The sequence below is a fragment of the Phascolarctos cinereus genome, unplaced genomic scaffold, assembly GCF_003287225.1.
Source record: "Phascolarctos cinereus isolate Bilbo 61053 unplaced genomic scaffold, phaCin_HiC Scaffold_2;HRSCAF=192, whole genome shotgun sequence".
NCBI classification, from domain to species: domain Eukaryota; kingdom Metazoa; phylum Chordata; class Mammalia; order Diprotodontia; family Phascolarctidae; genus Phascolarctos; species Phascolarctos cinereus.
Window position 1 is genome coordinate 222,141,114 of NW_027555625.1, and position 18,716 is coordinate 222,159,829.

At 37.7% G+C, this 18,716-nt stretch overlaps 1 protein-coding gene across 1 annotated transcript in view; it reads right to left on the reverse strand.

Moving 5' to 3' along the window:
* The window catches only part of RAB10 (RAB10, member RAS oncogene family), a 90,377-nt gene that overhangs the window by 16,375 nt on the left and 55,286 nt on the right, over positions 1-18,716 (reverse strand). The window contains exon 2 of the mRNA XM_020983924.2: positions 11,725-11,785. Within this exon, the coding sequence (XP_020839583.1) occupies positions 11,725-11,785 (61 nt within the window). The remainder of the gene's footprint in view (positions 1-11,724; positions 11,786-18,716) is intronic.

The window sequence follows — 18,716 nt, forward strand, 5'->3', positions numbered from 1 at the left end:
CACAAACCACTTTCTGCATATTATACACAATTAGCAAATTATACACACAATTCTATGCCTATCTGTGACTAAATTCTTCACCAAGAAAACACGGCCAATATGTATCATGAAGCTAAACGTGAATCTAAAGTACCTGTAAACTATCTTTCTCTTGTCTACCTCAACCTTCCAGATATGGTTCCCATTAACCCTCCAAAGGACTCTTCATTTCTAAATAACCCTCCATTTCCAAATGATCCTATCCCTATGATCCATATACTGTTCTGTGAATCTTTTTTTGGTGGCCATCTGCAAACTGTTGGGAAAAGAATTGTTTACCTATAACCTATTAAAGCTTAAAAAAGCGAATCCTCCCTCTCTACTGCCTCCAAGCCAGATAAATTATGTTTTTAGGTCTTACGCACAGCACTGTGATCAAGCCTGAAGACACAACTAGTTTTTGGCTAAAGGCAAGTAGTATCTATTCCAGATTTTAGGAGACAGTATCTCACACAGCTTATAGAAAGGAAGGGTAGGATCCCATGACCTAAGTTTCTATAGGGGAAGCTGGCTCAGAAGAATGGTATGTTCAAGAATGAAATTCTGAAGGCAATCACAATATGATTCCGATAAAGAAGAACAGTAGGATCTGTCAAAAGAGAAATAGAACTGCATAGCATTGTACCATACTAAGAGTGCAGACTGGAGTCTGAAGACTCCAGTATAAATCCCAGCTTGGACACTTCCTCTTATGATCCTGAACAAGTTATTTAATGCTGCTGAAGCTGGTTTTTTTCTTTTATAAAATGAGGAGTGTGGACTAGGTGATCTCTGAGGTCCTCTCCAACCAAAAGATTCTGTGAAATCAAATGCTTCTTTTGAGTGAAAGGCAGATATTTGAATTGTGATCAAGCCCTACAATAAATTCCGAACAGCTCTTAGATTCACCATAATTCAAGGCTTCAATGCAATTAGAAACATTAAGTGTTTACTATGTTCAAGACACTGTATTAGAGATATAAGATAACATATATTTCAAGGTGGCTAATCTGACTACATCAGTTATGAAAGAGACAGACTGAACTGTGAACCTATGCAATATAAGCAAGTTTCTGAAATGGAAAGAATTAAGATCAGATATTTCAAATATATAAAATGTTTCATTAAACAAGATTATTTTTGATAAGTTACCTAGAAAATGAAATTCTACTAAATTATATATTTTTTTCTACTCCAAGTTCGCTATGTACCCTAAGTCCAATTCACAGCTAAATAAGAATTGTCTCTACAACCTATCTGATATGAAGTCCCTGTCTATAGACCTCCAAGGGAGCAAACCAAATACTACTTAAAGCAGTCCTTTTCACTTTGGAATACACAGTTCTAATTGTTAGGAAGTTTTTCCTTATAATAAGCCTACATGTCTCTCTTTTAAACTTCCACCCATTCACCCTATCTCTGCCCTCTTGGACCAAAGAGAACAAATCTCACCTTTGTCCCAGATGATGTTCACTCAAATATTTCAATAGAATTACCATGTTCTCCCTTAAGCATTTTCTTCTCCAAGCTAAACTCATTATTGCTCAACTGATCCTAACTTGGCATAAACTCAAGGACCTCCATGAATACCTGGCTGCCCTTCTCCAGATTCTTTCCATTTTATCTACATCATTCTGAAAATGCAGGGCCCACAAATGAACACAATACTTCCGATACTGTTTGAGCAAGATAGCACATATTGGGACTAGTCTTTTCCTAATCCAGTTTAAGAAAACATTAGCTTTCAGGCGATTCCTGATCACAGTACTGACTTGATAAAAACATCTATAGATTATCTGCTTTATCAGATTTGAAAATGACACCAAGCTGGGAAAGATAATTGACATGCTAGATGAGAGAATCAGTACACAAAAATACCTGGACAGAGTAGACTATTATGGGCCAAATCTAGTAAGACTGACTTCAGTAGGTATAAGCGTAATGTCTCATAGTTGGTTTCAAGACATAAAGTTTACAAGGAGACTTGGCTAGCTATACTACCCTGTACTTGTAAATTTGCTACCAATCCCTTAGTCTACTTTGCTTCCTATATTGTCCACTTTGTCCTATTTTTTCCACCAATTTAGTCTACTTTGTCTTCCTATTCACCCCAGCAACAAGACTAGATTTTTTTTTTGCATGAAAGGAAAGCTGTAGGTTGGACTAAATTATGATATATAACAAGTTTGATCTTTCTGCATTGCATCCAGCAGGCCTTAGCCTACTCAACTTTGAAGGAGGACGTGAGAAGCTAAAGAAAGTGTAGTAGAAGCTTTTAAAAATGACCTGAAGTAGGCCTTCCTATCCAGTAATTTCTAACTGATGGAGTGAAGTCTCATCCATTTGAGTAGTAGACTACAGAAAGACATACTTCACTTGATGCAGAGTTAAATCAAAGTTATTGCATAATTTGAGATTACTGTTTTAGGAAAAGACACTACTTGAAAAATATAAAAAGTTGATATCTTGTTCACTGACAACATTCATTTGGGAAATGATCGCACTTATGTGTACATGTTACTTAGCCCGTTAGAATATAAGCTCCTTGAGGGCAAGGACTATATCACTTTTGTCTTCATATTTCCAATGCTTAGCACAGTGCTTGGCAAATAGCAGGCACTTAATAAATGCCTACTGACTGATAACAACATTTCAACCAAACGAATGAACAATTTTACCTGTGGTGCTTAGTTAGCATTGCTTGGGTTTAAGACATCTTATTCACAGACGACAAATATCTTAAATGCAAGGTCTTGACACTTATATAATTATACTGAACTTCTAGCCAAAGAACTGGGCCTTCTTAGCTATCGTTATGTTTTATGCCAGTAAAGTCAAATAATTATTTCATTCAGTAGGGCAAGAGAATTTCACTATGAAATGGAATGCAAATCATTAACAGGACAGCTTGAATCAAATTCTAGTCAGGGTTTATATGTTTGTTTTTAAGTGGGGTTTTGGTTAAAGCTTTTTAGAAAAAAAAATGCTATAACACTGGCTTAAATCTGATTAGATCTCAGATAGCATGGAAAAGATATTACAATTATAAATCACGTGATCAGGTAACAGGGATTCCTGGCTAATAATATAGAGTAAATGGATATCTCATTTTCAAAGAAGTAAACCTCTACAAAGTGGGCAACTATGTTATTCACTGACAAACTGTCATCTACTGACAACTTGAGTCCAGAGCATGAAGAGGCCTACTAGGAAGCATGTCACAGAAGAAAATTAAAAAGGCTAGGGATGTTTAGCCTAAAGATGACAGAGATTAATGGAAAGGCATGACAGATATCTTAAATTTAATGGGACATGGGGCAGCTAGGTGATACAATGGTCAGAGCTCCAGCCTGTGAGTCAAGGAGGACCTGAGTTCAAACCTGTCCTCAGGCACTTGACACTTACTAGCAGTGTGACCCTAGGCAAGTCACTTAACCTCGACTGTCTCACCAAAAAGCCAAAAAAAAATTTTTTTTTAAATTAAAAAAAAAAATTTTATGGGCTGTTCTCTAGAAGAGGAGGTAGATTTCTTCTGAGTTATCTCTGAAGACAGAAATATGTAGAAGCCATAAAGTCACCTCTATCTGTTAATACCTACACTTCAAAGTGCACTCTTCTCAAGCTAACCACCTTTATTTCCCTTCTCCTCCCCTTTACTGCTAAAATTCATTTAAATTGGGTGTTCTTAAACTGCGGTCCACAAGCTTATTTTTTAATATTTCAATAAGTATATTTCAACACAATTGCATTTCCTTTCTAATCCTATGTATCTTATTTTATTCATGTAAAAAACATTATTCTGTGAAGAGTCTACAGGCTTTTGCAAGATTGCCAAAAGGTGTCCATGACACAAAAAAGGTTAAGACCCCAGTCTAGTTCAGGGAAGAGGGGCAGAGGGATGAAGATGAATGATTAAAAGTAGCCTGGAGGCTGTTTTTGTGGTGGCCAAGAATTGGAAATGGAGGAGATGCCCATCAATTGGGGAATGGCTGAACAAGCTGTGGTATATAAATGTAATGCTATACTACTGTGCTATAAGAAATGCAGATTTCAGAAAAACCTGGAAAGACTTACATGAACTGATGCTGAGTGAAGTGAGCAGAACCAGGAGAACATGGTACACAGTAACAGCAACATTGTGCAATGACCAATTTTGATAGACTTGGCTCTTCTTAGCAAGACAATGATATAAGACATCTCCAAAGGCCTCATGACAGAAAATGCTATCCACATCCAGAGAAAGAACTATGGAGTCTGAATGTAGATCAAAGCACACTATTTGTACTTTTTTTTTCCTCTCATGGTTTTTTCCTTTTGTTCTGATTCTTCTTTCACAACAAGCCTAACGTGCAAACTTGTCTAATATGATTATACATGTATAACCTATAACAGACGGCTTGCCACCTTGAGGAGGGAGAAAAGAATTGGAAATCAATATCTTATAAAAGGATAAACTGCTTACATCATGGGTCATAGAGGGAGTCCAATTTAGACAAGGCCTGGGAGTGGTTCTATTATGTCTTGATGAACTTAAGATTGGAAAGAGATGGGGAATACAATGGGGGAGGGGGAAGACAAAGAAAAAGGAAGGTTAGGGAAACTTATCTCACTTAATCTAAGTGTACAAGTTGATATTTTTACAAACAAAAAGGTGGAGAAGGTGGGAGGAAGGAGGAAGCAGCTGAAACTTGAATCTCACTCTCATCAGAATTAGTCAAAAGAAAGAAGACTACACAGAAACACAAACACACACTCTCTCTCACCAGAAAAACAGGAGGGAAAGTAGGAGTGGTATTAAAGGAAGAATAGAATAAGGAATGGATGAATCCTAAGCAAAACAAAGTGTGCTAAGCAAAACAAAAATATTTATAACTGGTTTTGAGATGAGAAAGAATGGGAATCTGAGGGAGTGCCCGTAAGTTGGAGAACAGAAGAAGAGGTTATAGTACATATAAATGTGATGGAATATTATTGTGCTAGACTCTTACCAGTATAATGACCAACCAGGATCCCAAAGTACTGATGATGAAAGATGTACCACCCTCTGAGAGGTGAAGGACTCTCAGAATGCAACAAAAACTTTTTGGACACAGCCGATGTGGAAATTGGTTTTGACTGACCATACATATCTGTAATGTACTTTATTTTTCTTGCGTTCTCAATTGGGGAAGGGGGGGGTTGGAGGGGGGGGAGAGGGAGAGAGAGAGAGAGAGAGAGAGAGAGAGAGAGAGAGAGAGAGAGAGAGAGAGAGAGAGAGAGAGAGAGAGAGAGAGAGAGAGAGAGAGAGAGAAGTCTGTATCTCAAAACTGTTTCTCAAAACTGAACTCAACCCTTAGTCTCTGGCCAAGTGGCTTTCATACACAGTACTTTACAGGTGGGTGAGCTAGATGCACAACATGCAAAAAATTACATATACAATGTAAACGGAATGGAAAATGATTTGTCATTAGCTTGATGGGAGGTTGGAGGGGTAGTAGATGGGCTGGAAAAGTCCTCCTACAGAAGCTGGGATTTGGGTAGAATATTGAAGGAAAACAGGGAAGTAAGGATGCAGAGGTGAGCAGGGAGACCATTCCAGGCATGGGGGAAAGCCAGTGAAAAGGTACGTGACAGAATGCCATAAGAGAGAACAGCTAGGCCAATGTTGTGGACACTAGAGTACATGAAGGCAGAAGCCAGGTAGGAAGGGGCCAGATCCTAGAAGTAAAAGGAAGCCAGTGGAGTTTACTGGGAGGTGGGGACACAGGGGTTGTTAGTATATAGTACAGAGAGAATAGTATAGAGATAGTACAGAGAGAGAAATATTTTATTTCTTTTCAGCAGCAGGTGGCAATAAAGAACACTCCAGCCTCTAACTGGTAAATCAATCTTGAATGAGCAGGTCCTATTTGGACCCATCCATGCCCTCTGTGGTCTGGATGCCACTGCTATTTTAGATAGTAGGGCTAGGAATAGGCCACACCCTCTGGTAAAGTCATAGGTTTCTTTTGCCTCTTGTCCCAGTGTGGGTATTGGTTTTAGCCTATCTTTGGATTCTCCTTGCACAATCCTCAATCTGAAGTTAACTCTGTGACCTGCTGTGGCCCTGACAGGCCCCAACTGGTCTCAAGCCTCATTGAAATCTCTCTAGTTCCTGCATCTGATTACTGAACTGGGAGAAGCACTGGAGGACAGCCATCACTTGGCCTTGATTTCTGCCTCCCTATGCAGGGACCTACTAAGGGTTGATCCTGTTCCCAGGCCTATCTCATACAAAGTTTACAAGAGGTCATGCTGGCTAATTGCTACTACCTTCTCCTTCCCCTGAGAGCCTGCAGGTTCTTTCTGCCTTCTTTGCAGTCCTGGATTTTGATCTTCTTGAATGCTATTCCGTCTGGTGCCTTTTCAGTTCTTTATTGGGTGTTCAAGAGAGCTGAATTCCTCTAGGCCTTTTATGTCAACATATTGACCAAAAGTTCTATACATAATTTTAAAAAGTGCATCGGACATTCCCTATAATGTTCTCTTAAAAACAAACAAAAAAACCAACACATTGTTCTGTGCTTGTACCCAGACTTTATTTAAAAATTTTCCCTTGTGGATTAGAGGGCTCCCATTAGAAAAAGAATACCCATTCTTGCATTAAATGGTTATCAACAATACTTATAAAAACACAGGAATCTAATTATCAGTTAAAATACAGATTGGACAAGTTAACAGTAATCACTGGTCAAGTAGAGTTTAATACAACAGCTAAAAATTGTGACATGATAAAATTAGTGTTGAAATTTGCTGAAATTTACAGATGAAATTTGGTTAATAATTCATAAAAGGAACAAGTCATGTCCTAAAATTCATACAGAAGCTAAGCACATCCTTTCAATATTTATTTGGCTCTAACAAAATACACATTGTTTTATATTAATAATGCGTAATTTATCTCCAAAGCGTCAATGAATAGGGGATTTTTTTGTTTTTAATTTTTATAATGCAACACAGACTCTCCTTTTGCTAAGACTTCTCTCTTGGGGGAACAGGTGGCAGTGGTGGGCCAAGTTCTCAGTTGTTTACTCCTACATTTTGAGGTCCTTTAAAAGGAGATATACATTAAACTATAGTAAGGTATTATGACACAATGGAAGGATCCGATTATCAAGATTTAGAAGTGGAAGCATACATGTTTTCTCAAATCAATGGACACCAATAGCATAATCACAGTGTATCTAGTATGACTGTAACTTGCCCTAGGTTCCAAAGGTAAACAACAACGTCAAGACTGGAACCCAGGTCAACTTCTCCAAAGATAGCACCACTTTAACTACTACTTTGTGTGTGTTGGAGGTCAGAGGCAGAGGGAGGGGGCAAGGTGATGAGTCTGTGAATTGCCTGATATTAAAAAGAGGTCTTACTACTAAAAAATACTAGGAACCATTCACTGCCTAGGATAAAAATAATTTCTAAGTTAATGATTACTGGAGTTAAGCACTGAAGTGGAAGAGGGGAGAGGGTTGGAATGTCTTACAACAGACTTCATGAAGGGAGCAATGTATAATCAGCCTAAAAAGTAAAGGAATCAGATCATGAAGGAATTTAACTGTCAGTGAGGAGCCTGTATTTTATTCTAACGGCAATAGGGAACCACTAAAGCTTCCTGAGCTGAGAAGTGAAGTGTTCATATTTGTACTTGAGGAATATTAATTTAGTAGCTGTACAGAGACTGAACTGGAGAGGTTACACTACCAGCAGACTACTCAGGAGGCTTCTGCAATAGTCCAGACAAGAGGTAAAGAGGACTTGGAGTATTTTGGTTGTGGTGTAAGTAGAGAAAAGGTAAAAGGTAGAATCAACAAATGATTAGATACATAGGTTAAGAGTAAAGACTTGAGAACAACATTAGGTTGTAACAATGGGTGACTAGAATAATGTTGGTACCCTCAAGGGAAACAGGGTAATCAGGAGGAGGGGTGGGTTTAAGGGCAAGGATAAAGTTTTTCTGGACATGCTTAGTTTGAAACACCTAACATCCAAGGGGAGTTGTCTAGCAGGCAATTGGAGAGACAAAAATGGAGCTTAAGAGAGAAACAATGGCTGGATTTGTAAATGTGTAAAGCAACTTCAATGAGAGGAGAATTGAATCCAAGAAGCTGACAAAATGAGATGAAAGAAAGAAGAGAGGACAAGGATAAAGCCATGGGATATAGACACACAATAGGGAAGGGCAGAAATGACAATCCTACAAAGGAAACTGAGCAAGGAACAGTCAGATAAATAAGAGAAACAGGAAAAAAGCAACATCATCAAAGTAAAAGAGGGTATCCAGGAAGAGAAGATGATTGACAATATCAAATGTGTCATATAGGTCAAGAAAGATGAGAACAGGACTAAAGATCATTTGGTTTAGTAACAAAGTGATTGCTATCACTGATGACTTTGAAGAGTTGTTGGAAGACACAATGTAAGATCTTGAGAAATAAGTGGGAGGTGAAACCATGGACAACTAGGCTTTGTTAGTGAAAGAGGAAAGATATAGCATGGTAAACTGGAATGGGTGATGGGAGGTCTGAGTGAAGGTTTTTGTTTAAGGATGGGAGAAAGCTGGGCAGGTTTGAATGCATTAGGAAATGAGTCAGCAAATTAGATAAAGCTGTAAATTAGAGAATTATCATCTAAAGCTAGATCCATATAGGCATAGCCTTCATCTTGTACCAGATTTATATTTATCACTATGGATCATGCCTTCTTTCTCAGACTGACAGTTCTTGAATTATTCAAAGCTTATATCAGTCAGTCAATAAGCATTTATTAAGCACCTACTATATGCCAAGCACACTCTGAAACACTGGGGATACCAAAAACAAAAAACAGAAAACAAAAAACCAAAACCAAAAACCGTAAATAACAATCCCTAGACCCAAGGAGCTCACAACCTAAGTTTATACAAGCTTTTATGAGAGGTAGCATGACCTAGTGTTGAGACAGTCAGACTCTCTTGAAGTCAGAAATCAATCAAATATTTATTAAGCATTGTTAAGCATGTCCCAGGCACTGTGTTAGGTGCTGAATATAGGGCAAAGAGCGCAGTTAGGGTTAGGGTTAGAAATGACTAGATGTTATGAAGGAAGGAAAAAAGAAAACGATGAATGAGTTTTCACATTTGGCTGACTGAAAAAAATGTTGGTGTCACTAAAAAGAAATGGAAAAGTTGGGAAAGGGGAAGTAGAATGAGACATGCTATGATGTGATGGTATTTCCAAGTTGAACTATCTTTATGTGACTTTTAGGTGACTTGCCCAGGGTCACACAGCTAGTAAGTGTTATGTGTCTAAGGCCGGATTTGAACTCAGGTCCTCCTGCATCTAGGGCCAGTGCTCTATCCACTGTGCCACCTAGCTGCCCCCAAGTTGAACTACCTTAAGAAGCAGCTAAATATATATGATTTGGATATAGGTGAGAAAGACAAAGACAAATAATATAGAAGATTTAAAAATCATAAGCAGGGGTATGCTGGAGACTATTGAGAGCCTACTGTCATATTTTCAGTGTGGATGGGGAAAAATGTTAGTAATGCAGATTAAACTTAAAAGTATGTCATGTGTAAACCTCTCCCAATAGAGCTGGCTGTTAAACATTTACCAACATACTACCGTATAAGACATTTCCCCCGCCAACTTGTACACACAATGCTGAAGCCACGATATGGGCTTAGTTCAGAAAAGCATACCAAAAAAAGAGCCTCAAAGGGCTTTGAGTTAATTAAAGAACTAGTTAGTGAAAATATTTGACTGAGCTTTGGGGTATGATGAGCAATATAAAGTACTAAGGAGGAGAAAAAAGAGGCTAAAAATGTTAAGTGAGAAGAAACAGTAAGGTGGAAGCAAAATAAGGTAAATATACTACCTAATAAGTCAAATAAGCAACAGTTATTTATTAAGTGCCTCCTACGTTTTAGGCACTGAGGATACGAACACAAAAAGTAAAACAATTACTACTCACAAATAGAATTTTAAAGAGATGGTCAAGAATGGAGAAGCCTTAAAGAAGTCACTGCATTTGGCAAGAAGGTAAACAACAAAGTCATTTAAAAATGTACTTTGAGAAGAATGGCTAGGACAGAATCCAGATTCTAAATGTAAGTGATAGAGAAAACAGGAGCTGTGTTCAACAAGTATGGCAGCAAAAGGAGGGAAACAGATGGGTAGACAGAAAGGGCAAAAGGGTTAAGCAATAACTGCATTTAAAATACACACATACATATGTATATTCTTTAATTTGGATTTTTCACAAATTCTAGCTATTTTTCTCTTGCCAGTTAATCCATATTACTGTACAACAAATATTTCTTTGCAACACACAAGATAATTGAAAAACTACTTTATCTAAGGTTGACGGATAACTGTTCTCTCTTTCTTTCAGACATGGAATTGTATCAAACCACCCCCCCAAAAAATCTGAGTTTGTAGTTATCTTTCTTAAAATACAGTGCCAAACTGGAGATAATTACTTTCTGTGCCAGGGTATGAGCATTGTTTACTTCCACTTAGAGCTTCAAGGAATGAAATACTATCTAACCTCTTGACAATTTTAGAAATTTTTCCAGCTAAACTTATTTGTCTATTGGGGAATGCAAATTTGAAGTAAAAGCAGAAACTTGCCTCAACTTCAAGAAATTAGAAAGGACTGAAAAGCTAACATAAAACGTTGATATGTTGAAAACCTGGGTTTACAAATTATACAAATCATGATATTATTATAATAATTATATTATTATTATTTTAAAGAGATTTTATCAAAAGGGAAAAACCAAGAAAGGCTAAAATTGATCAGTAATGTAAAGGCATCTTTTCAGTAATTTGTGATATAGGATAATTGGGGATGAAAGCTCTTAAGTGTGAACTTTCTTTTGCATGTTAAATAATAAAAAATGATTACTAAATTGGTTGTCTTATTTTCAAAGTGACCTTAATTTATAAACTGTGATTTGTTCAGAACCACAACCACACCGTAAGCTTATTATTAACAAGGCTTTGGAGTCGGAAACTAGACAATAGCCAAATAAGAAATAAAGTTAATATCTGGAGAAAAGGAAAAAGAGGATGATTGTGTAACATCTGTGGAGAGCTTACTGGTTTTTTCCCAATAGTTTTCTTTATAGTATATAAGTGTATTTTTTATTCCTTCTGTGATAAACAGAAAGGTTGAATTGTATTTAGTCCTTAAGAAGACTACAGAGAGAGACCAAGCTTTCTTTTCTTTTCTTTTTTCTTTTTGGCTAGGCAATGGGGTTAAGTGACTTGCCCAGGGTCACACAGCTAGCAAGTATCATGGGTCTGAGTCCAGATTTGAACTCAGATCCTCCTGACTCTAAGGCCAGAGCTCCACGCATTGTGCCACCTACCTGCCCCCAAGCTTTCTTTTATGAGTGATCAAGCTTCTACTAAAGCTGAAAACACAGGGATAAAATGTTCTTCCAAAAAAGTCATGTTAATATTTATTTCTAATAATCAGTTGATTTATAGTTTCCTGTAAAAGATTCCCTTGTCATTTTATATATAGAAGATACTTTAATTCTATTCTTTGAAAACCATCAAAAACTATCACTCACATTGAATACTGGGGTCAATAATTCACCAAAACTGATGGTATCTACATATGAAGTAGCATTTTCACTAACTCTTTTCAAATATAGATCACTAACATTCACAGGGAAAAAATATCAGCATCACTTACCAAATTTGTAGCTTGATCTTTTTTCCTTGTAATTCAACTGTTTTGATCTTAAAGTCAATTCCTACAACAGAGAAAACAAGGAAACTTTTAATAGTGATTTCATAATATGTAATTACAATTAAATTTGCATACAATTTTTTTTCAAGTTTCTGGCTACAGAATCATCTCTCTGAGAAAATACACCCAATTTTTAATAAGCAACAATAAGGCTAAAATTAGAAGATGGTTTCAGATAAGAAGTATTTAATGACAGAGGATAGTTACCCACTTTTAAAAAAGTCTGAACTTAAAATGGACATTTCTATATGCACAGAACAGAAAAAGTAGATTGTACATGTAACTATAGGTCTCTATTATGTGCAACTGGCTTTTCTTATCAAGCATATATGTTCAACTTATAATTTTCAAAGCTGTCCTGTTTGTCTGCGTTCCTTTCTAGTCTTCATGTTTCTCTCTCTGCCTTTTTTAAAAAAAAATTAAAAACAGGCTACCATACATTTTATTTAAGTATTGCACTGCCTTAAAATGATGGCTAAATGTTAATTAAAATATTGAAATAAATAGTTTTCTCCTTAAAACACAAAAAGCTAATATTTTGTTGGCACCAAAACATTATTTGGAAATAAACATACAAGCAAAGGAATCCACTATGTCACTTCAACTCTTCTCTTACCAGACTTTTCTACTATATAACTCTGCAAAGTATCATATAAATATGAGTTAGTCTTATTTTACAAATTACTTTCCTACCAATACCTAGGTGAGAAAAGCAGTACAAGTGGAATAGTACTTATTTTCAGCAGAGGAATTTGAAGTTCAGAGAACTTAAACGACTTTAACATGGACATGTACCCGATAAAAGCCAGAGAAGGGAAACTGATTTCCTGACTCCCAAGTCCAGTGTTCTATCCCATTCAACTTAGTATTCAGAGAAAGAGCCATTCACCTCTTTGTGGTTAACAATAGACAGACAGACAGACAGACAGATAGACAGATAAACAGATAGATAGATGCGTAAATAGTCCTATATCTATATTTCTCTCTCTATATGTGTGTGTATGTATACATATAGACATATATGTGTATATATACAACATGTATGTATCTGTGTACCTCTCCAGTTGACTGTGAAGAAAAAAATCCCCAAAGAATGGAGAAAGAACATAACAAAAAGTTAACTTTTTCAAATATTCATACAATTGATATTTCATTCACTCACTGAAAGTCAAGGTGGAGGTGGCATTCTGGGGTAAAGAGAGATGGGACTAAACTTTAGGGTTAAATATCTGACAGTATCTAAGGCACAAGACAAAAGCAACTAAATGTTTATCTTTATCTTAGTATTTTAAGCTTCTTCTCCATAAATATTTTAATTTAAGCTTAACTCCATAGAATTACAGAATTGTAGTATTTTAAAACCATATATCCTGTGTTGTGGAATTAATATGAGGACATCAATCTCATTGGGCTCTGGAGCATAAACAGAAAAGATGAACCCATACTGTTTCATGAAAGCTAGTTTGAGAAAGGCCTGTTAAAAAATGTCCATATAATTGAATGCATAATTCAGATTTAATTGTAGTAACTGCCAAAAAAAATCTCACCTGGTGAGACCACAAGGAAAGTAATAGAGGCTTCTAGGGATAATACTGAGACGAAATGGTCAATCAGCATAAGAGCTCCAGCTATTCTTAGAACCGTGGATTCTTATATCCATGACAGGTCTCACAAGTAATTTTTTTCCCAGCTCCCCTTATAACAATTATAATAAATATTTATATAGCAATTTAAGTTGTGCAATATTACTTATGTTTCCTCATTTGATCCTCACAACAACACTGTGAGCTCCCTGCCATTACTATTCCCATTTGACAGATGAGGAAACTGACGCTGCAAGAGTTTACATCACTGGCCTAGTGTGACATAGCTAGTAAACATCAGAAGACAGGATTTGAACTCACAATCTTCCTGAGTTGCAACTCTATCAATCTAGCTACTGTCATTAATAAATTCTCACTGATTGATTATTCATTTATACAGTACTTTAATTTTTTATGAAACTTTAGCATTTTGCAAAACACAAAATGCATAGTCTCATTTCAACCTCCCAACAACACACTGACATAAGTACTACAGGTAAAATAACCCCATGTTATAAATGAGGAAACTGAGGCTTAGAAAGCTAAAGTGATTTCCCCACCAGAAGCATTAGTATAATTACTCATATTAATATGGCTTCTTGATGCACATAGTTTAAGCACTATTATAATGATTTTCACATAATCAATCAACCAACAAGTACTTCCTAAGCACCTGCTATATTTCAGGCACCATGCTAGGTGTTGGGGATACAAATGCAAAGAGTTAGTTAACCTCTATTTGCCTCAATTTCCTCATTTGTTAAAAATAAATAAATTAGAATAATAATAGCACATATTCTCCAGGGTTCTTGTGAGGATCAAATAAGAGAATTTTTAAAAAAGTTTTATTTTATTTTTAAAAATATATCTAATTCATCAAGTCAAAGTAGCTCTTTTTTTCCCACACTGTGAAAAACTGAATATATCTCCCTTCATCCTATCCTGCCACCCCCCATTTAGTCTATTCTCTCTTTAGACCTTGTCCCTCCTTAGAAGTGTTTGCTTCTGATTACCCCTCCCCCAATCTGCCCTCCCCATCAACCCCCTGCTCTCCTGTCCCCTTCCCCTCCTATTTTCCTGTATGGCAAGACAGATTTTCATATCCAATTGAGTGTGTATGTTATTCCCTCCTTAAGCCAAATCTGATGAGAATAAGATTCACTCATTCCCTCTCACCTTCCCTTGTTTCCCCTCCATTGCAAAAGCCTTTTCTTGTCTGTTTTATGTGAGATCATTTACCCTAGTCTACCTCTCCCTTTCTCCTCCCAATACAATCCTCTCTCACCACTTAATTTTATTCTCCAGGTATCACCCCTTCACCTTCAACTCACCCTGTGCCCTCTATTTGTCTATCTATCTATCTATCCATATACACATACATATAATTTTTTCCCTCTAACTACCCCAATACTGACGTAGGTCTCATGAGTTACAAACATCATCTTTACACACAGGAATGTAAACAGTTCAACCTTAATAAGTCTCTTATGATTTCTCTTTCCTGTTTACCTCTTTATATTTCACTTGAGTCTTGTATTTGAAAATCAAATTTTCTATTCAGCTCTGGTCTTTTTATCAAGAATGCTTGAAAGTCCTCTATTTCACTGAATGCCTATTTTTTTCCCCTGAAGGATTATACTCAGTTTTGCTGGGTAGGTGATTCTTGGTTGTAATCCCATCTCCTTTGCCCTCCAGAATATTCTATTCCAAGCCCTCCAGTTCCTCAATGTAGAAGCTGCTAAATCTTGTGTTATCCTGATTGTGTTTCCACAATACTTGAATTGTTTCTTTTTGGCTGCTTGTAATATTTTCTCCTTGACCTGGGAACTCTAGAATTTGGCTACAATATTCCTAGGAGTTTTCCTTTGGGGATCTCTTTCAGGAGGAGATCGGTGGATTCTTTGCATTTCTATTTTGCCCTCCAATTCTAAAATATCAGGGTAGTTTTCCTTGATAATTTCTTGAAAGATGATGTCTAGGCTCTTTTTTTGATCATGACTTTCAAGTAGTCCAATAAATTTTAAATTATCTCTCCTGGATCTATTTTCCAGGTCAGTTGTTTTTCCAAGGAGATCTTTCACACTGTTTTCTATTTTTTCATTCTTTTGGTTTTGTTTTCACAATGTCTTGATTTCTCATAAAGTCACTCGCTTCCAATTGCTCCATTCTAATTTTTAAGGAAGTATTTTCTTCGGTGAGCTTTTGGACTTCCTTTTCCATTTGGCCAATTTTGCTTTTTAAGGCATTCTTCTCCTTATTGGCTTTTTGGACTATTTTTTAAGGTGTTATTTTCCTTCAGTATTTTTTGGGGTCTCCTTGTTTTTCATGATTTTCTTGTATCACTCTCATTTCTCTTGCCAGTTTTTCCTCTACTTCTCTTACTTGCTTCTCAAAATCCTTTTTGAGCACTTCCATGGCCTGGGACCAATTCATATTTTTCTTGGAGGCTTTGGATATAGGAGCTTTGACTCTGTTTTCTTCTGGTTGTATGTTTTGATCTTCTTTGTCACCAAAGAAAGATTCTATGGTCTTTTTTTGCACCTTTGTTTGCTCATGATCCCAGCCAATTACTTGAATTTTAAACTCTTTGTTAAGAGCCAATTACTTGAATTTTAAACTCTTTGTTAAGATAGCTGTCTACTTCCAGTGTGGAAAATGTATCATCCCAAGGTTTAGGGGTTTGTACAGCTGTTTTCAGAGATACTTCTAGGGACCTGTAAATTTTCAACTCTTCCAAGGTGGTATGCTAAGAAGTGAGGTGTTTACTCCTTTCCTGGCCTGTGCTCTGGTCTAGGAGTGACCACAAGCACTCCTTTCTGCCTTGGAACTGTGAGGAGAATTTACTCTTCACTACCACACCAGCGTTCCTCCTCACCCCAGGACTGCCACCCAGAACTGTGACCCAGATCTAAGCATGGGCAAAGCAAGAGATTCCTGTCTCAGCACCAGCAAAGAGATCCCTACAATTCCCCTCTGATCAGCCACTCGATTCCCCCTCAGTCTCCGGGCTGGAAGCTCCAGAAGCAGCCACCACCCCAAGGCTGCACTCAGGGACTGGGGCTTGGACCGAGCTTCTCTCTCACCACAGTCACAGACTTTTCCTAGTGACCTTCTAAGTTGTCTTTGGCATTCATGGGTTGAGAAGTCTGGAAACTGCCATAGCTGCCCACGATTCAGTCCTTTGAGGCCTGTTTTGCCTGTAGGCCCAAGCCAAACTGTGCTCCTCTCCCTGCCTGGTGCAACAGACCTTCCCTATCAACCATCCAGGTTGTCCTGGGCTGGAAATTTGTTTCACTTTGTCTTTTTGTGGGTTCTGATGCTTTAGAATTTGTTTAGAGCCATATTTTACAGGTAGAGGGGTTTGGGGGAGAGCTCAAGCAAGTCATTGCTTTTACTCCACCATCTTGGCTCTGCCTGACTCTCTCTCTGCTTTTTAAGGTGCCTCAACAACCCTTCTTCTTTTTGGCACCCTATCCACATCTTTATCTTCCTACTTCCTCACTGCAGGAAAAAATGTAACAAATATATTTTGTCAAGCAAAATAAATTCCCACATTGGCAGAGTCTGAAAATGTATGTCTTTTTTTTTTTTGGTATCTTAAATGCATTACCTCCCCAAAGTGTGTCTTCTGAAATTATAATTAACCTGTGCATTGCTCAAAGTTCTCAAGTCTTTCAAAATTTTTTTTTAAAATGCTGTTATTGTATCAATTGTTCTCCTGAATCTACTAATTTTACTCTACATCGGTTCACAGAGGCTTCCCCCCCCCAATTTATCTGAAGCTTCATTTCGTTCTTTTTTTTTTTCCAGCCGAAGACAAGGTTTATTAGAATATCCATCATATTGGGCCGACTCTTAAGGAGTCTGAACATTAGTAAGCTATTGGCTAGATTTTAAGAATCTGAGCAGTGGCTAGATTATAGAATCTAAGCATCTTAATGGAGACATGATGGACCTTATATACAGAAAGACTGTGGGAAGATCTAGGAGTGGCCAAGTAGTCTATGAGGTAATAGAACTCCAGGGGTGGCCAAGGAAGAATGGAGCTTAGATAGGATTAAGGGTGGGAAGTGGCCTGGGGTCATAGGGAGGTATGGCATTACAGCCTCAGGAGACTGACAGAGATTTGGCCATGTGGGAAGTCCAGGGTTTTTCCTTTTTGGGGTCTAGATCCCATCCTCATCATGCCCCCCTCAAACAAATGTGACCCAAATTCTTTTGGTGTAAGGGGCAAAGTTCTCATCTTATGAAACTGCTTCCTGCTGGCAAGAGGCTTAGAGCTGTCCCTGCCTCGAGGGGGTCCCAAAGAGGAGGTTGACTATAACTGAGCACAGGCTGCATCCAGGGAACAACAGACATTGGCTGGTACTCGCTGTTTGCTACCAACTGTAGGTAAATGGCCCGTAGTCTGGAAGACATAAATCTTGAGCAGGATGTGCTGAATCTGGGTGATGCTTCCAGGCAAAGGTTGCCCTAGGGCCCAAGGCCATTGCCAGGGGGGCCCACAATGTAGCTGCTGCCTCTCTCCCCTTCTTCTTTTCCCAGGTGGGGGAGGGCAAAATCAAAGGTGAGGGGTAAAGGGTGAAACTCTCTTCTCCTTCCAGTCTTGGCTGGAGAAGAACTTGGGGTTAGGCAGCTTCCCCATACGGGCCACCAAAATGATGTGGTTTAGGGGTCCTGGGACCCCAAAATCACAACATGCAGGTCCTATCTGAAAGAATTCAACCCAAGACTTCTTTCAGCCAAAGACAAGGTTTATTAGAACATCTATCATATTGGTCAGACTCTTAAGGAGTCTGAACATGGGTAAGCAGTGGCTAGATTAGAAGAATCTCAGCGTGAAGCTTATTTGTTACTGGGAAATAGCATTCCATCACAATCATAAATCATAATTAGTCATTCCCCAATAGAAGTGGATCCCACCTGAGTTTTCGGTTCTTTGCCTCTTCAACAAAAATTGCTATAAATAATTTTGTACATACGGATTCTCTTCCTGTTTTTCATCTCCTTGGTATTTAGTGGTACAATTGTGATTTGGGAGGAACAGTTGCAAATTGCTTTCAAGAACAGCGAGACCAGCTACACCATCAGTGCACTGGTATGCTTGTTTTCTCATGGCCCCCTCCATCATTTGCCTATTATTGTTTTTGGTTATGTTTGCCAATCTGATGGGTGAGAGATAGAACCTCAGAGTTGCTTTATTTTGTATTTCTCTAGTTATTACTGATTTGGAACACTGCTTCACATTTGTTCAGATTTTTCCCTTTGAAAACTGCTTCTTCACATCGTTTGACCATATATCTATGTGACAGTTGTCCCCCTTTTCCAGAGAAGGCTAAAAATACTACTGGA